Source organism: Chrysochloris asiatica, unplaced genomic scaffold, assembly GCF_000296735.1.
Source record: "Chrysochloris asiatica unplaced genomic scaffold, ChrAsi1.0 scaffold00291, whole genome shotgun sequence".
NCBI lineage: Eukaryota > Metazoa > Chordata > Mammalia > Afrosoricida > Chrysochloridae > Chrysochloris > Chrysochloris asiatica.
Window position 1 is genome coordinate 570,137 of NW_006408809.1, and position 20,486 is coordinate 590,622.

Genomic DNA, 20,486 nt, shown 5'->3' on the forward strand with positions numbered 1-20,486 from the left:
CCCAACGAGATGGACATCATTGATGGCGTCAAGTGTGGCAGCGTTAATGAGGTTGGCCCAGGATCGGACATTGTTTCGTTCTGCTGTGCATGGGGTTGCTGTGAGTCGGTTCCGACTCGATGGCACCTGACAACAACAACTACAAAGCCCTAGAATGCAAGGTCAGTTTGAATTGTGAGGTTAGTGGTTTAAACTCAATAGCAGCTCTTTGTAAAAACCCAGTACAGGGTCACTATGGATCGGAACCAACTCAAAGGCGCTTAAGAACAACAACTTTATAGTGCACATTTGATTGTTTATTTTCCTTTCCTTTTAAAAAAATGTATCTGTTTTCTTCAAATATTCTTAAATGTTTGGAAGATGGGGTCTCTGGTTATGTTTCAGATATTTAATGTTCAGACTCTTCTAAGATTTATTAACATTTTTATTATTTCTACTTGCATACCATTTAAAAATCATTTGCAATTGTTACTGAAGTTTTGAATTTATTTTATTATCTGAGAAATTTTTCTTTTTGAAGTGTAAAAAGTGTATAAATCATATTTTAGCATTAGTGAAATTATATTGAAAAGTATGTGTGATTCTAGGGTGACTTCAGGGAAGATAATTTTAATACTGCAATGCAAGTGCTCCGAGATGCAGGTGATTTGGCAAAAGGAGACCAGAAGGGGCGGAAAGGTGGAACAAAAGGTAATTTAGAACTATGTTTTGAAAAAATTTTATCATATAGTAATTGAATATTCAAAGTACTCTGACAGTGTTTGGGTTTTTTTGTTGTTTTTTTTTTTTTAATGTTTCCTCAGGAAACTATTATATAAAAATAGATATGGTATATGATGAAATTGGATGGTGAGAAGGTGATTTTAAATATTATGTAACTTTGAAAGCAATCTAATCTTTTTCCTCTGTAATAACTTTCTTGAGATATAATCTGCATACTATTAAAACCACCGTTTCTAACTTGGTACAGGCACCAAGTTCTGCAGCCATCACAACTGTAATTCCAGAATGTTTTTGTCAGCTCAAAAATTAGCCTGATAACCCATTAGACATCACTCCTTATTTTACGTCCAGAATTAGGCAATCAGTGATCTTCTTTCTGCGGTTATGGGTTTATCTACAGTGGACATTTCATATAAATGGATCATATAATTGAGGGCCTGGTTTTTTTTTTTCTTTTTTTTCTTTTTGTCTGGCCCTTGTATTTGTTTTAAGGTTTAATATTCTTAAGGTTCCATCCATGTTATAGCAAGTATCAGTGTTTCATTCCTTTTTGTGTTCAAATAACATTTCATTGTCTACATATGCCACCTTAATTTATAGAGACCATCTAAAGAACAGATTTGATACATTAGATACGAATGACTGAAGACCAGAAGAGTTGTGGAATGTCATCAAGAACATCATGCAGAAAGAAATCCAAAGGTCATTAAGAAGACAGAAAAGACCAAAATGGATGTCAGACATGATTCTGAAAATTGCTATCCAGTGCAGACATGCTAAAACAAATGGAAGAAATGAGGAAGTAAAAGAGCTGCACAGAAATTTTCAAAAGGCAGCTAGAAATGACAAAGTCAAGTATTATAAAGAAATGTGCAACGATCTAGAGCTAGAAAACCAAAAGGGAAAAATATGCTTAGCATTTTTCAAGCTGAAAGAACTGAAGAAAACATTCTAGCTCAACTTGCAATATTGACAGATTCTTTGGAGAACTGGTGTGGCGCTGTGGGCTAGTGCGTCAGACTGCAACGCCGTTTCAACAACAAGGTAGGTGTTTGAAGCTCACCACTCCTCCTTGGAAACCCTATACAGGGTCGCTATGGGTCAGAATCAACTCAACAGCACTTAACAACAACAACATGGGTAACATATTGAATGATAGAGAAAGCATCAAAAAATGTAAGGTATTCTCAGAGTCATTATAACAATGACATAGTCAATGGATAACAATTTCAAGAGATAACATGATCAAGAGCCAGTGGTATAGAAGGAAGACAAGGTACACTCATGACATTGGCAAAGAATAAGGCTCTAGGAATTGATAAAGTACAAATTGAGATCTTTTAACAAACTAAGGAACCTACTGGAAGCGTACACTCATTTATGCCAAGAATTTTGGAAGACCTGGCCAACTGATTAGAATGAGCACAAATAGGAATCTCTTCCAAAGAGAGATAGTGGAATGCAGAAATCATTGAACAGTGTCATTTATATCACATGCAAATAAAATTTTGTTGAAGATAATTCAAAAACATCTGCAACAATACATTGATAGTGAACTGCCAGAAGTTCAAGCTGGATTCCCAAGAGGACATGGAACTAGGGATATCTTAGCTGATGGCAGATGGATCTTGACTGAAAGCAGAGAATACCAAAATGATATTTGTGTTTTGTGGATTATTTGTGCTTTATTGACTATGTAAAAGCTTTTGACTTTGTGGACCATGGCAACCTATGGGTAACATTGCAAAAATGGATATTCTAGAACACTTAATTGTGCTCATGAGAAACCAATACATAGACCAAGAAGTAGTCATTCAAACAGAACTAGGGAATATTGAATGATTGAAAATCAGGAGAAGTGTGTATGAGGGTTGTATTCTTTAAATGTATTTATTCAATCTGTACACTGAGTACATAGTCCAAGAAGCCTGATTACATGAAGAAAAATGCTGTATAAGGATTGAAGAAAGACTATTAACAGTCTGCAAATAAGACTTAAAATACTTAACTCATGAAGATCAAAGATCACAGCCTTCAGTGTGGGTTGCACCTCAATGTAAAGAAAACTAAAATTCTTATAACTAGGCTAGTAAATAATTTCATTATAAATGGACAAAAGATTGAAGTTGACAAACGCTTTGTTTTGCTTAGCTCCACTATCAACACTCATGGAGATGCAATCAAAAAATCAGTTGGCCTGTTGCATTGGGCAGATCTGCTGCACAAGACCTCTAAATTTAAAGTGTTTCAAGCAAAGATGTCAGTTTGAGGACTAAGGTGCGCCTGACTCAAACCATGTTATTTTCAGTAGCCTTTTATGCATAGGAAAGTTGGACAACGAATATGGAAGACTGTAGAATAACTGATACATTTGAAGTATGTTGTTGGAGAAGAAAAGTACCATGGACTGCCAGAAGAACAAACAAGTCTGTTTTGGAAGAAGTACAGCAGATTGCTCCTTAGAGTGAATAATCTAGGTTGGCAGAACTCTATCTCTCATATTATGGACATGTTTCTGGAGGGACCAGTTCCCGGAGAAGGATATTAAGCTTGGTAAAGTGAAGGGTCAGGGAAAAGAGGAAGACCCCCAAGGAGATTGATTGCACAGTGGCAGCAGTAATGGCTAACGGGTTACAACAATTGTGAGGATGATGTAGGACAGAGTCGTGTTTCATGCTGGTGTGCATAGGGTCACTAAGGATGGGAGCTGACTCGCTAGCAACACCAGTTTATATCAGCTGATGAATATAGGGAGTGATTTCATTTTTTGTCTGTTAAAATAATGTTAAAAACATACTTGTTTGATGTATACCTATGGATGCAGTAGCTCAAAAGAGGGAACAAATCTTTACAGCAAGGATCATTCCCACCAATCGATACACAGGGTAGACAGGGATGGGCAACTTGGACATTGGCTACCCAAAGTGCAAGTAGAGGGCGCCCTACAAAGGCAAGAAATGACTGGCTTACAAGGTTTCAAGAGGGAGCCTAAATCCAGAGGGCACAGAGGAAGGTAGAATCTCCACTGAGTGGTAGCCAGTCTGTCTGGGCGGGGGTGATGAAAGGAGTTGGGGATAGGACTCTTGTGGCACAATAGTGAATAATTGCTATCAGGACTGACTGAGGGTTGGAAATGTAAAGGTAGATGTTTTGTAGCAAAAGGAGGGGAGTGGTTGACTTTGCAGTCCAGGATCGGAGGTCCCTGGGATCATCAAGGGAGAAGAGTGGAGTGTGGGACCCTACCCAGAGAAACAGTGACACCAGGCAGAGCTAGAGAGATGGAGCAGCTGGGGACTGTAGACCCAGAGAGGAAGAAGGTCTGTGTGCTGACGACTGGGGGGCATTTGGTTGCTTGATGATGAAAGGAGGGAATTGTAATCATGGAAATAAAATGGTATACAATAGGATGAATGTAAAAAGCTAATGCTTTCCCATGTAAACTATCACATAATTCACAGTAAAACATTTAAAAAATCAAAAAACATACTTGTGTGTATTTTTGTATGGCGATAGCTTTCATTTTTTGTAGTTATGGATTGTAATTTCTGCATCATATGCTAATTGTGTTTTAACTTTTTGTGGCATTGTCATACTATTTTCCAGTTTCACTATTTTACACAGCCACCAGCAGTGCTGAAAGGTTTCCGTTTCTTTGCCAACACTCATTTTATTGTTGTTTATTGTCACCCTGGTGGATGTGAAGTGGTATCTCATTGTGGTTTAGTATACTTACTTATCTAATTGCTAATAATGCTAAAATTCTTTTCATGTCCTTATTGACCTTTTGTATAGCATCTTTGGAGAAGTGTCTAGTTAGATTGTTTTGTACATTTTAAAATTCTGATATTTGTCTTTGTATTCAGTAGTAAGTGTTCTTTACATAATCTGGATACAATTCCCTTATTAGATACATGATGTGCAAAAATTGTCTCCCATTCCATGAATTGTCTTTTCACTTCTTGGTGTTCATTGAAACCTAAAAAGAATTAAGTTTTTAATTTTATATGAAGTCTCTCTTTTTAAATTGGAACTTTTAGCATCACAGCTAAGATGGGTTTGTATAACCCAAGATCATTAAGATTTATTCCTATATTCTAAGGGTTTTAGGTCTTTGTCCATGTTGAGTTAATTTTTGTGCATGATCAACTTTTTCTTTTTGCAGGACCATCAAATGTGTTCAAGATTGTGAAGATGATTATGGAAAGAAACTTTCAACCTGTAATTATTTTCAGTTTTAGTAAGAAAGATTGTGAAGCATATGCACTTCAAATGACCAAATTAGATTTCAACACAGGTACTACATCATTTCAGTATAATATTAATGTTAAGTGGAAATGGCTGTAAGATATAATTTTAGTTATACATTAATATTTTGCACATGCAAATCACCTTATAGCTAAAATATTATGTACTTAGCATATTTGAGAACACATTTGAAAGGTCACTGGTTTATCACTGGTTTATGCTTTTTTCATTGAGAGAATTAAGTACATTGCTATGTATAAAATTCTATGAGCCCAATTAAAAAACATTAGAATCTTGCCTTCTTATATTTCATTCTCATAAACTGTGATTGTGGTTCTTTTCCCAACAACTATAGTAAAAAGAGGAGGATTTTTGTTCCTGTAAAGATTTACAGCTTCAAAAACCTATATAGAGCTTATGAGTTAGAACCAACTTAGCACACAACCATAGCAACAGTCCCGCCAGTTAAAGGTAGACCTCTTGGTGTGACCACATACTGCACTGGTACTCTGCATCATTTGGTTCCAACTCTTAGTGACCCTGTGTAGCACTTTTGAGGTGGTAAATCTTTATGGGAGTAGAAAACCTCATCTTTCTCCCATGGAGTGGCGTAGATTCCAACTGCTAACCTTGCAGATAGCAGCCCAGCTCATAATCTAGTAAGTTGCCAGGGCCATATCTCTTAAAAAAGTAAGATAATTTTTAGAAAATAGATAAATTACTTTTAAGTAGAAAAATTAATTATAAATTTAATATGCCTACAATCACACAGCTAAATAGATCAGCTGCTCCAAGCTTTTTAGCGTATTGAATACCAAACTAGTTTCTCATTCTGTCCTGTCACATTGTATTTCATTTTTTCTATGAACTTTTTGAAGCCCCCTTGTATAATCCTGTATAGTGAGAATAATACTTTGAATTATTCAGTATCAAATTTCAGTTGCACTGTTTTTTATGAAGGCACACAACTAGGTCATTGTATTTATAGTGAATTACTATGCTTATAAATGTCTTCTGTTATATTTTAGTGCCAAATTTAGTTGCATGGTTATGTAATTCATCAAGTATTTATTGACTACCCTGCTTATGCAGTGGGTTAAACCTTGGCCCGCTAACTGAAAGGTGTTGGCAGTTTGAATCCTCAAATGTCTATGGTGGGAAAAAGGCATTTGCTTCCTTAAAGATTTATTGTCTCAGAAACCCTATGTAGTAGTTCTACTCCGCCCAGCAGGGTCCCTGTGAGTCAAAATCAACTTTATGGTAATAGATTTAGCTTACTATATGGTAAACACTATACATGGGATTTGCAGCTCTAACAGTTATCATAGCAGGCCAGTTAAATAAAGTTTCAGCTTCCTCAGTAGTAAAAAGCAGATAATGATAGTTTCTGTTTCCTGTAAATGGTAGACTTAAATGGGATAGTTGCATGTTAAGTACTTGATATTTGTTGTTGTGAGTGCCATTAAGTCGATTCCAACTCATAGGATCCTTGTATAGGGTTTCCAAGGAGTGACTAGTGTGTTTGACTCACAGATCTTGTGGTTCACACTGACTTTACTTATCCTACAGAACCACACCAGGATTCCTAAGCACTTGGTATAGTTTTTATTTTCACTATTTTATCAGATAGCACTTTTCTTCATGGGTTAAGTTTGCTAGATATATTTTTAAGGACAGTGAATTCTGTGATGAATTTGATATGACATTTACTTTTGATCATCATAAATACCTTTCCACTTAATACTCTGTAAATACTCATTTCTTTGTTAAAAATGACTGAAATTTGCTGTCACTCATTAACTTACTGTGTCATTTATGATGTTAAGTGCAGTCAAGTTGGTTCTGACTCATAGCGACCCTGTATAGGGTTTCTGAAGAGTGGCTGGACGATTAGAATCACTTGGCCTTGTGGTTAGTAGCCCATTGCTTATTCTACAGCACCACACTAGAACTGTTATATGATCTTGGATTTTCTCTTTAGATGAAGAAAAGAAGATGGTTGAAGAAGTATTTAGTAATGCAATCGACTGCTTGTCAGATGAAGATAAAAAGCTCCCTCAGGTGAGTGGTGGTTGTTGTTGTTATGTGCTGTCAAGTCGGTTTCAAATAACAGTGACCATAGATAGGGTTTCTGAGGTACAGCTGGTGGGTTTGAACTGCTGATCTGGTTCTCAGTCTAGTTAGTGTTAATCCTACAGCACCACACCAAAAATTCAAGGTAAGTTTTAATATTGCTAAATGAAGTATAGCTATTAATACATACATGAAGAAAGCAAAAAGTCATTAAGAAGACAAGAAAGAAGGAAAAGGTCAAAATAGATGTCAGAAGACAAACTGAAACTTGCTTTCCAGGGTACAAGAGCTGAACAGAAAATTTCAAAGATCAGCTCGAGAAGATAAAGCCAAATATTACAACAAAATTCAAAGATCTGGAATCAGAAAACCAAAAAGGAAGAACACGCTCAGCATTTCTCAAGCTGGGGGAAATGAAGAAAAATTCAAACCTTGACGTTTCGTTATTGAAAGATTATCTGGACAAATTATTGAATGATGCAGAAAGCATCAAGAGAAGGTGGAAGGAATACACAAGAGTCACTACCAAAAGGAAATGGTTAATGATCAACCATTTCAAGAGGTAGCATATGATCAAGAGCCATGGGCTACCAAAAGAAACAATAGATCCATTTTGGAACAAGTACAGCCAGAGTGCTCCTTGGAGACCAAGATGGCCAAACTTCGTATTTCATACTTTGGACATATTGTCAGGAGAGACCAGTTGCTGGAGAAGGATATCATGTTTGGTAAGGTGGAGGGTCAGAGAAAAAGAAGAAGACCACCCCCACCCCCACCCCCAAGTGAGATGGATTGGGCAAGTGGCAGCATCGATGGACTCAACCGTGGCAACAGTAGTGAGGTTGGCCCAGGATCGGGCAGTGTTACATTTTGCTGTGCATAAGGTCACTATGAGTCGGTACCGACTCTATGGCACCTAACAACAACAACAACAATATATTCACTTTGCATTTTCTTGATTGTGTTTCTGTGTTGTATTTTTGACCTTGATTTATATTTTAGATTTCTGAAGTGGTGGCAGAGGAAAGATTCGCTTTTCTCTGAAAGCTTGCATGATTTGAGAATTAATCTGTGCCTAAAACTGAGGAAAGTGTAATGCTAGATTTAAATATTTAAGTTTCTTAATTCATAAGGCTACCAAAGAATATATTATACCACATGCACTGAAAATCATGTATTTAGTGAGAAATTTAATGTGTGTTTCGTTTTAATGAAGGAACCATGGTGGCACAGTAGTTACAGCACTTGGTTGCTTGCCCAAAAGTCAGTGGTTCAAACCCATCTACTGCTGCACAAGAGAAAGATGTGGTATTCTCTGTCTAAAGACTTGCAGCCTTGGAAACCCTATGGGGCAGTTCTACTTTGATTTATAGGGTTGCTTTGAGTTGAAATCGATTCATCAGTAGTGCATTTGTTTTAACCTAGTGTTTTCTCCCTTTTATATTTTAATGATATTGTCTGGGACTTCTAAAGAATAGTGATACATTAGGTACTACCCCACAGATTTTGACTTAATTGGTTTGTCTTGTGTTCTTTTGATTAGAAAATCTTAAAAGCTCCCCCAGTGATTCTAGTGTGCAGCCACAGCTGAGAATTCCTTTATCCTCCTAATACATAAATTTTGGTTTTTTTGAAAACAAAAATTGGGAGAACATATTCTGCTTTGCAAAGAATAATTTGTTGGTTTTTTGTTTGTTTAAGGGATTTATAGTAAAACTGCAGTAGCATGCTTTAAAAAATATATATTTTTAAAAATATATTTTTTTGCATTATTTAAAAAAATATTTTAATCTTTCTTTGCAGCTGAATTTTTAGTTTCTAAAGACAACCATATCATTAAGTGTTTTCAGAATCTTAGCATATTTTTGACATTTTTGTATGCCATCAAGTCAATTCTGACCAGTGATCCTATATGACAAAGTAGAATTTCCCCATAGAGTTTCTTGGATTGTAATCAGGGTATCACTTTGGTTCAGTCATGAATGATGAATCAAAATCAGAACAGACTGTATTTTTCAAAATTTGAGTGGAAATGAATGATAACTGGAACAAGAAAAATGATGAATTGAAGCCCTGTACTGATAGACTCTGAAGATGTGTGGTGGACCCATTCAGTGTCCTGCTCAGCCACCATCTTTGAGTCGGACACTTTTTCGAATTCTGCCAATTAAGAAATTTGCTTGCTATGCACACTGCTCCTGTTTTCTAAGAGGAAGATTAAGTTTCTAGCAAGGCATCCACCATAATCTTTCCTGTTCCAGTTCACCCACATTTGCAGATTCATGTGCATTCAAGATTTGCTTTGAGCTTTACAACTGGACAGAACCAGGTCAAACCCAGGTTGTAATCTTTATGGGAGTAGATTGTCAGGTATTTTCTTTTGTAGATTGGTTGGTAGGTTTGAACCCACAACCTCTTAGTTAGTTAGCAGGCCTTTCATTTATCAGTTGAGTACTTAACCATGGAGCCATCAGGGTCTTGTATATCTCTAATAAGCAAATATCAAACCCATTGCAAACAAGTTGATTCTGACTTACAGCCACCCTATGTTGTTGGTAAGTACTGTTGAGTTGGTTCCGACCCATAGCGACCATGTATAGGGTTTCCTGTGAGCAGCTGGTGAGCTTGAACCATTGACCTTGCAGTTCAAACTGACTTTGCTGTCCAGCACATTAACCTACAGTGCTACACCAGGACTCCATAGAACTGCCCAATAGGCTCTCCAAGGCTTTAAATCTCTTATGGAAGGAACTGCTGAGATGCTACCAGGGCTCCTATAATTCTCAAAGTAAGTATTCAGTGGAACATGATATACTCTTAGTAATTCATTTGTTTTTGAGGTACATATTTGCATTTTCATTAAATATATTTTATACTTATTTTTCTTTGGAGTTGGTAATTTTTTTTTAAGTTAATGTTGTACAGATAGAAATTTTGCATTCATAACTTGTAATTTTCTTAGAGGAGATGAAGTGATGCTAGAAAATGCAAAGCAGCAGAACTATTAAGTGTATTTTTTTTTTTTTAAATGAAATGCTTTTCATATTAAATAAAGTTAGACCAGAGCTATTTTGTTTTGAGTTTAATTATTTGGGAGCATAGGTTTGGGTTTTGCTTTTGTCCTCCAGCTGCAAAGGTTATAGAAAAATTTGTTTATACACATTTTTTTATTCATTAAATTAGCCCTTTCCCTTAATTTAGTTAGCATGTAAATTTTTCATTTCTTCAGCTCATAAAGTGAATATTTCAATAACACAGGTTGAACATGTACTGCCACTTTTGAAGCGGGGTATTGGTATTCATCATGGAGGTTTACTTCCCATTTTAAAAGAAACAATTGAAATTCTCTTTTCTGAAGGATTGATAAAGGTAAGATTTTATGTTTGCTTATTGTGCTTCAGAGTTGTGTTCTATGAGTGTTTTGAAAATTATAGAGAACACTGTTGATAGTTTTGTAAGGGTTTTTAACCAAGCCATGTGCAGTGACTTGGGAACTGAACTTGATTTTTATATGTAGCTTATATTTCATTATTTTGAGTTAAAAAAAATTGTTTTCTTGTTCTGATCTTAAAAGTTAGTGCAAACACTTATGTGCAACATGGAATTTTGGAGAAGGTGGTTTTTAGTTATCAGATAGGGTTGATTCTGTAAGTGGACTTTATACAGATGGATTAAGAGGATTATCTTAGATAAGTCAAGGAGAATTACTGTTTAGACTAAGGAAAGAGTTTTTCAGATGTTCTAATTCAAATCAAAGAGAGTCTGATTTTAAAAAGGAGCGATGTTGGTTTTAAACTCAAATGGGATATAAAAATGGAAAACTATGCATTCTAGTCATAAACCTATATGTTGTTAAGTGCTGTTGAGTCAGTTCGGACCCATTGCAAAGTTATGTAGGGTTTCCGAGGAGCGTCTGGTAAGTTTGAACTGCCAACCTTGTGGTTCAAACTACTTTGCAGTCTAGCACATTAACCCACAGCGCCACAACAGGACTCATAAGTCTATATACAACTCAAATTTTTTTAAGCTTTAAAATCAGAATTTAAAAGCCTGTATTAAACATTTATCGTAAGAACCTTAGCACTAAGTAGAATATTTGGAAGAAATCTATTTACCCTGATTATTTTAGATAAAAAATTGATCACTACTTAGGCCTGGGTTGTGGAAAAGCAATGTTAATGTGCTTTCTTGACTTTGAACCCTTCTTTTAAAATACATTTATTTTAAATCTTTAAGTGATACTTTTTGGCAATGAAATTCAGGTAGAATGATTGTATATAAAATAAAAAATGACAGACCATTCTTTCCCTTCACTTGCTAGAAATGTTTGTTAACATGCATGCAAAAACACACAGCTTAGTTTTAATCTAGTTCCCTATTGATAAACCTTAAGCTACTTTATAGTACTTAAGTGACTTTTCTTGTACATAATTTTTGTGTTCTAATGCTTCTGTTTTTTGTGTGTGGAAAAATGAACTTAAAGACTAACCGGGAAAAAAAAGACTAACTGATTCTGATCTGGCTTCAGAATTTTTCCAAGTTGAAGTGATCCCCAAATTGAATCTTCATCAGTGAAGAACCAAAGTATTTTTAGTGTAAAGCTTTGACCGTTATGCCAGTAGCATTCTCTCCTTTACCATCAACCTTGCGAAGGACTGTTTTCTCCTGAATTAAAGCAATTCTGGATTGCAGATATTTAGATATCATACTGAGATATGTCTTCTGGGAATACCATGTTCTCTGTTTCAATTTTGAAGGGTCCTTATACAGGGTCACTATGGGTCGGAATCGACTCGACGGCACTTAACAACAACAATAATTAATGGGTGCTAATAAAAATTAACATGTTTATTTGTACTTTATTCATAAAACTGACTTGAAGCTTAAAAATGCATTGACTTATATAATTATTTATTTAGGCCTTATTTGCCACAGAGACTTTTGCTATGGGAATTAACATGCCAGCTAGAACTGTTTTGTTTACAAATGCCCGCAAATATGATGGGAAAGATTTCCGATGGGTAAGTAAGCTATATGTATGTTCTGATTGTTTTTTTTTTTCTATGGTTTAACTAAGGTCATTTTTGTTCATGTGATGAAAATATTTTAACAACTCATAATCATTTTAATTATAAAAATCTGAAATATGTGTCTCTTGTATAATTTTAAGACTTGTCTAGGGGAAAGTACGATGATTCTAGGAATTTGATTTGTGGACTACAGCAGCCTTTATGACTGTCATCTCTGAGGCTCAGGAAGATGAGGGCTTTCATCTTTAGGGAGTTCACTTTAGGTAATCTGTGTTGGTTCAGTGAACAGTAGGTAGGAAGAGGAGTGGTAGAGAGTGAAGGTAAAATAAGTATGTTCTAAAATAGTCCTGAGAATTAGCCCCCTACATTTTTATGCAGTTTAGCTTTCTCCAAACAGAGAGTATCATTCAGGGCTATATTAAATCACTCTTTCAAAGTTTAAGTGGGTACCATTCTCCTCTCCACTGATTTTGTAGGGGAGGGGACCCCACACTGCTGGGTATTCTAATAGGCTACTCAGGATTTGCTCTGTCTTTTCATTAATCTTTGAATGTTTCATACCTAAATACTGAAGAATTTGTAATTGCTAATACAACAAGACACTCAATGTTATACTTTGCTGTTGTTGGTAAGTGCTGTTGAGTCAGTTCCGACTCATAGTGACCCTGTATAGAGTTTCTGAGAAGTGACTGGTAAGTTTGAGCCACTAATCTTGTGGTTAAAAGTCCAGGCTTATCCTATAGTGCCACAAAGGGAGTTTGGTATTGGCGAAAAAGTGTTAAAATGAGTCATGAGTATTTTAAAATATAGTAAATGTATTTAGAATTTTCATTTACATTTCAGGAATATAAAGTACCCCTAGTATGGTGCCCCTTGTGGAACCAAAGGATCAGTTGTTCTTATGCAAATTTAGACACAAACTGAAAATGTCCATGAGAGCCAAAATATGACTGTGACCATATCCCACCTGAATTTACCGACCATCTCAAGAACAAATTTGATGCAGTACACACAAGTGATGAAGACCAAAAGAGCTGTGGGGTGGCATCAAGAACATCATATAGGAAGAAAGCAAAATGTAAAACACAAGAAAGATGGAAAGACCACAATGAATGTCAGAAGAGACTCTTAGACTTACTTTCCAGTGTAGAGATGCTAAAGCAGTTGGAAGAAATAAGGAAGTAAAAAAAAACTGAACAGAAAATTTCAAATGGCATCTAGAGAGGAAAAAGTCGAATATCACAATGAAATATACAAAGACCTACACTTGAAAATCAAAAGGGAAGAGCACGTTCAACATTTCTCAAGTTAAAAGAGCAGAAGAAGAAATTCAAGCCTCTACTTGTATTCCATGGGAGACCTGATATGGTGCTGTAGAATAAGCTAACCTCAAAAGTTGGTGGTTCAAACATGCCAGTTGCTCCTTGGAAACCCTGTACAGGTTTGATGTGAGTTGAAACTGAATCGATGGTACTTAACAACAACAATGGACAAAATATGGAATGATGCAGAAAGTATCAAAAGAAGATGAAAGGGTGTGCAGACACTGTTATGTTAGGTTTCTCTGCCTTCTGCCCTTTTGTGGAGCAAAACCTGTTCCTCTCCCACTCACAGATTTTATGGAAAGAACTCTTATGTCCATGGAGGATTGGATTAGAATAGAAGACCAGTAGATACAGTCTGTGGACAAAAATAAATCCTTAAGATTCTCCATGTTGATGATCATGCTACTCTAAATGATGGTGTGGTAGTCCAGGTTATGATGGGGTTGCTCTCTAATAACAGTTAAGCATTGCAGAGATTTATGCAGGCGTTTGTCCTTGCTCCTGAGGGCTTTGTTGCAAATAAGTTCTATGTTCTTAATGATAATCTTCAGATACCAAGATGAAGTCTTTCGTGACTTTGTTACTGAGCCTCAGGAGGAATCTGAGGAAAAGGTAGAGGAACCTGAAGAAAGATAGCAGACACCAGAGGTGGTACCTGCTGTTGCTGGAACTTTCGATGATCAGACTCTCAGCAATAATTTAGAAGAACATTTAAAGGAACCTGTTGCTGAACCAGAACAAGAACGTTTATCTGGGAAAGGCAGCATTGAAGTTATGGCCTGAGTTTGACCATATTCCATAGACTCCCATTGACCTGGACATAAGAGAGAGAAGAGGAAGGACTGGTTGGTCTGAAGGTGTGGTGAGACCTGGGAACTCTTGAGCCCATGAAAAAGGACATAGCCACAAGGGCCAGAGCTGAGAGTGAAGCGTCCAGCTGATAGGAAGTGAGGGGAGAAACACAAGAACACCCAGACTTCAAGATAGTACCCATAAGACCTAGCTTCGATGGCTTGATGATCAGAACTGGACTAGAGGAAGACAAAAAAATTAGATAAACAAGTGTAAATTGTTGCAGTTTGAGGAACTTGACCTCAAAACACCAACTGCGAGGGAAGATGTCTTCACATCAAGGATTAATCCTATCCCTTCTCTATATAGGGTTGATAGGGACAGGCACCTCAGACACTGGCTACCTAAAATGGAGGGGCGGTTGAGGGTGGTGAGGGCAGTAAAGGCATAAAGTGACTGGCTAACAAGTTTTCAAGAGGGAGTTTAGTTCAGTGTGTGTGGTAGAATCCCCACTGAATAGTTTTCATCTTGTCTAGATGGGTCTGATGAAAGGAGATGGGGATAAGATTCTTATGATTCAGTAGTGAGTAATGTTATCATGACTAATTTCGACTGTCAAAATGGTAAAGGTAGATGTTTTATATCAAAAAGGAGGTAGTAGTTAATCCTACAGTCCAGGAACAGAGGACCCTAGGACCATCAAGGGAGAAGAGCACAAGCGGAATATGGGACCCTATCCATAGAAGCAGTGACACCAGAGATGAGAACATGGAGAGAGAGCAGATGAGGACACTAGACTGAGGGAAAGAGAAAGACTTGAGTGCTGGCAGGCAGGAGGCAGGCTCGCAGACTGTGCACTTTGGTTGTTTAAATGATTATATAGTCCTGAGTGGTTTTCGTACATTAAAAAAAGTGAGGGAGGGATTAGAAGCAAATACTATTGAATGATGATGCATGGAGGGGATTGTAATCAAATGTTCTTCCATGTAAACTATCATTCAATTCACAAAAAACTTTAAAAAAAATCACCAGTATCTGAAATCAAAGAGGAGAAGTCTGAGCCGGTATTAGAAGAAAGTGCTCCTGAGGGGACTCAGAAGAGATCATTCCACCACCTGCAGACATTGTTCAGACTGCACAGGAAGACTGGGGGTCATTTTGTTGGGCATCTGTGACCAGTAAGAACCTTCCTCCTAGTGGAGCTGTTCCAGTTACTGGGATCCTACCTCATGTAGTTAAAGTTCCAACTTCACAGCCTTGTCCAGAGTCTATCTAAGCCTGATTCTCACATTCCACCGAAGAGACCTCAGAGGGATCAGAGTACAAGCACAACAAATAAATATACCTCCACAGAGGGTCCCTAGACCAATTTGTGAGGCTGGTGAGCAAGGTGATGTTGAACTTCAAAGAATTGCAAGACACCCTGACAGTCACCAGCTCTTTATTGAGAACCTGCCTCATGAAGTGGATAAACCCGAGCTTAATGACTTCTTTCAAAATTATGGAAATGTGGTAGAACTTTGCATTAACAGTGGTGGGAAACTACCCAATTTTGGGTTTGTTGTGTTTGATGACTCTGAATCTGTTAAGCAAGTTGTTAGCAACAGGCATATCATGTTCAGAGGTAAAGTACATCTGAATGTGGAAGAGAAGACTCCAGCTGCCAGGGCAGGGGACCTGGAGGTCTTCAAGGTGGGCTGGGTGGTAGAATGAGAGGCCCTCGTGGAAGCATGGTGCAGAAGCCAGGGTTTGGAGTGGAAAGAGACATTGCTCCAAGGCAGTGAATCTTCCTTGACTGGTCATCACGCAGCAGTATAAACCCTAGTTCCTGCAGAAGGGTGAATTTCTTCAACCAGCCTTTGGTTTCTTGGAGTATAAGACTAATCTGTTATAAACTACTTAACATTTGTACACTTTTTCTCCTTTTTGTGTTTATTATATGTGCACCCCACCCTCCTTTCCGCTCCTAATGTTTTAGTGTTCACTTCAATTTTGTGGAATGATATTTTAGGAAAAAATGATTTTAAAAAACTGAATTCCTTGCTTTTACAGACTGGATATTTTTTTAAACAGCATTTTCCCTAAGGAATGTGTCTTGCTTATTACTGACATCTGGTATGTTTCTTTCATTGGAATATTTCTTACTTATTTTCTACGTATTTCAAAAGCCTATAGTTGGAAAGCAAGAAAAGCTGAAATTGTTTCTGCTTTTGAGAGTCATCTTCTGGTGTGGAGAAACTGCCATTGGAAAAATTGACCATTTTGATTCTCGCTGGTATGGTTAAAAACGGAATTAAAAAGTGTTAAGAGGTTTGTTCTTTTGCTCTCACACAATGTCAGAGTCTACTGTTTTTTACCATTAACATTTAAATTGTGCGATCAGTTTTAAATGTCTAATACAACAGTTCTATTGAACTGTTAAAATTTTTTGAAGTAGAGTTTTTCCTTCCGTGTTTACTATGTATTTGTAAAAAAAAAACAAAACAAAAACACAAAATATCCCCCAAATCTGAATAACAACAGTTAGCAAACAAACAAAAAAACTGCAAAACTGTTGTGCCTTCTGTTTATCTTTTAATCCATTCTTAATTGTGTAAAGAAAACTAATAAAGACAGATGGAAGGTTTATACAGAATCAGTGTACCAAAAAGAGATTGTCAGCATCCAACCATTTCAAAAGGTAGCATATGACCAAAAAGGAGGAAGTCCAAACTGCAATGACAATATTGGTGAAAAGCGCCTGCTTCAGGAATTGATGGAATACAAATAGAGAGGTACTCATCTATGTCAAGAAATTTGGAAGACAGCTACCTGGCCAACCAATTGAAAGAGATCCATATTTGAGCCTATTCCAGAAGTGTCCCAATGGAATGCGAAAATCATCAAACAATATCATTACTATAACATGCAAGTAAGATTTTGTTGATGATAATTCAAAATCGGCTAAAACAGTACATTGAAAGGGAACTGTCAGAAACTTGAGCCAGATTCCGACGAGTACCTAGAAGTAGGGGTATCATTGCTAATGTCAGATTTATCTCAGCTGACAGTAAAGAATACTAGAAACACTGCTCTTGTTTTTTATTGTCTATGCAAAGACTTTGTGTGGGTCATGACAAGCTATGGAAAACTTTGTAAAGAATGGGTATTCCAGAACACGTTATTGTCTTCATTAGAAAACAAGATCAAGAGACAGTCATTAGAAGACTGCAAGGGAATAATGAATGGTTTAAAATCAGGAAATGTATGCACCAGGGCTGTATTCTTTCACTATACTTATTGAGTCTGTATGCTGAGCAAATAATCTGAGAAACTGGATTATATGAAGAACATGGTGTCAGGATTGAAGGGATACTCATTAACAACCTGTGCTATGCAGAAGATACAACCTGGCTTACTAAAAGTGAAGATGACTTAAAATACCGATGAAGATCAAAGACCACCAAGCCTTCAGTATGGGTTGTACCTGCAATGCAAAGAATTTAAAATCCTTACCACTGGACCAATACGTAACATCATGATAAATGGAGAAAAGATTGAAGTTGTCAAAGCCTTCATTTTGTTTGGATCTATAATGAACACCCATGGAAGTAGCAGTCAAGAAATCAAACAATGTATTACATTGGGCAAATCTGCACAGGACCTCTTTCAAGTGTTTAAGAGTAAAGATGTCAATTTGAGGACAAAGGTACGCTAATCCAAAACTATAGTGTTTTCTGTAAACTCATATGCGTGAGACAGTTGAACAGTAAATTAGACTGTAGAAGAATCGCTTCATTTTAGTTATGGTATTGAAGAATATTGAAAGTACCATGGTCTGCCAGAAGCATACACAAATTTGTGTTGGAAGAAATGTAGCCAGAATGCTCCTTAGAAGATAGGGTGGTGAGATTTCGTTTGTCATACTTTGGACATATCAGGAGGTACCAGTTCCTAGAGAATGACACTGTGCCTGGTAAAGTAGAAGGTCAGTGAAAAAAAGGAAGACCCCCAATGAGATGGTACAGTGGCAATAGCAATGGGCTCAAGTGTAACAATTGTGAGGATGGCAAAGGACCAGGCAGTATTTCATTCTATTGTGCCTAGGGTCCTTAAGAGTGGGAGCCGACTAGATGGCACCTAACAATAGTAGGTATAGTGCTTTAAATCCCTTAAATTTAAAAGAAGATGGCACAGTACTGGGCAGTGTTTTGTTCTGTTGTGCATAGAGTTGCTATGAGTTGGGGCTGACTGTGTGACATCTAACAACAATGAAAACAGTAGAAAAGTGGCTGTAGTTCCACCTAACTGGTTACCGTTAATGTTTAAGAGAGAGGTTGTAACAGGTTTGCATTATCCCTCTTTTTCCAAGGCTGAAGGAAAGTTAGAAAATTGGGAGCATGGGTGAAACAGTGAACTGGGGTAAAAAATAAATCCTCACTCCAAAGGCATCTGATGACCGAAATTCAGTTGTGTACCTAGAACTAAGATAGATACTGGAGATGGAAAAAATTTAAAAAACAAAAAAGAAAAATTCCTGAGGAAACTTAGCAACAGGTGAAAGCTGACAGATACATAACTAGAAGAGTACAATGAAACATGTTAGACACTAGAAATAAATACAGGAAAAGATGCAGCATAAGAAAGGAAGTCAGTTGTTCATAAGGGGACCAGGGTAAACTTCATAAAGAATTGTTGTTGTTGTTAAGTGCCATAGAGTTGGGTTCCCACCCATAGTGACTCAGTATAGGGTTCCCAAGGAGCAGCTGGTGAGCTTAAACTGCTGGCCCTTCGCAGTCCAGCGCATTAACCAACAGCACCACACCAGGACTCCACATAAAGAATACAGTTTCCAAAATGATTGGCAGATGAGTAATTATTTGCCAGACCGGCAGTGGAGTGTTGGCAGGGGAGAAAAGCAGGTGAAAGAAGATGGATTCTAGTTTAAATTGTGAGCCAAAGTCTCACATAGTCTGGCATTTGGGAAAATTCTTAAATTCAGTTATTCTTAACTTGCATAGAGAAGTTTATAATAGTAATGACTAATTATCAAAACAATAAAAAGTACCCATGGTGGTGGTGGTTGTGTGTTGTCAACTAGTTTCCAACTCACCAGCAACCCCTTAACAGTGTTTCTGCGGCTTTAAATCTTTACAGGAGCAGAAAGCCTTATCTTACTCCCAGGGAGCAGATTGTAGATTTGAACTGCTGACTTTGCTGTTAGTAGCCCAACTTGTAACCCACTATGGTACCAGGGCTCCTTGAAAAGGGCCCATAGTAGAATTATAATGGTAGAGTGTTTTTCTTGATTTATTTTAAAATTTGTTGGATGACATACAACAGAGAAGTACGAGTATAGTAAAGCAGTGTCATCTCTCTTTAGAAATTTTTACATAACCTATAGAAATTTCCTACAGCTTTAATATTTTAAAGTTGGAAGAAGGCTAATTCTTATAAAATACTATTTTAATTGTAAAACAGAAGTCTCAAATGTAATCTAAAGTCATGTAAATTTAAATTTCTTTCTACAATTTTAACTTTTTAGTATGCCTCTGAATATTTAAATTGATGCTCCAAGAGAATAAGTAGGTAATAAGCTGCTTTTAAAATTTATCTTGTGATTTGTGGGTGCTGCATGAACCTCAAACAAAGAGTAGCTAATTTAAGAAAGCAACCTTTTTCTTGAAGATTCAAGATCATTATAATTAAATTAAGTTGTGATTTGTTGTGCTATGGTACTGGTACCCTTGGACCATATGGAGGTTCTCTGCATTGCCCTTTTGAAATGTTCTTAAATCTTTTATAAGGTTGGCTTCTTTTTTTTTTTTCAGGTCCCTCTTTTGCTCCTAGGCTCTCAGCTCAGTTTTGATGCTGTCCTTATTATGCCTTCTTTACAACATAGTGTTAACACTTAACACTTCTTCAGTCATGAATATATACAAACATAACTCTTCTGTACAGTCTTTTGAAAATATTAAAACACTGGACCTTTTCCTCAGGAGAAAAGTACAAATGCACTTAGAGATAAAACGTCACATAACCCATAGCCACTAGGTGGTTCTTCTGACTCTACCAGTCTACGAGAACATATATCAAGAAAACAGAGAATTGTGCTTTTTCTTTAAAATTTGTGTTATTTTTCAGATTAAGAAAGTTTTATTATGTTGAAGTTAGAATTGGTATTTGGTTGAGTTTGGATCAGTGTTTGCTCTCCTAGACTTGGCTGTTTTCTAGAATCTCTAGCTTGAAGATATTTTTTATGCAAGTAAATTAGCCAATTTCCTGTACTTGAAAGCATAAACTGAGAGCAATTGGTCTA

The 20,486-nt window shown here is 36.8% G+C and overlaps 1 protein-coding gene across 2 annotated transcripts in view; it reads left to right on the forward strand.

Annotated features, from left to right (window-relative positions):
• SKIV2L2 (superkiller viralicidic activity 2-like 2 (S. cerevisiae)) overlaps positions 1-20,486 on the forward strand; it is a 116,312-nt gene that overhangs the window by 30,197 nt on the left and 65,629 nt on the right. For both annotated transcript variants that reach the window (XM_006874641.1, XM_006874642.1), the window contains 5 exons: positions 588-690; positions 4,886-5,017; positions 6,950-7,029; positions 10,300-10,410; positions 11,961-12,062. In XM_006874641.1, the coding sequence (XP_006874703.1) occupies positions 588-690; positions 4,886-5,017; positions 6,950-7,029; positions 10,300-10,410; positions 11,961-12,062 (528 nt within the window). The remainder of the gene's footprint in view (positions 1-587; positions 691-4,885; positions 5,018-6,949; positions 7,030-10,299; positions 10,411-11,960; positions 12,063-20,486) is intronic.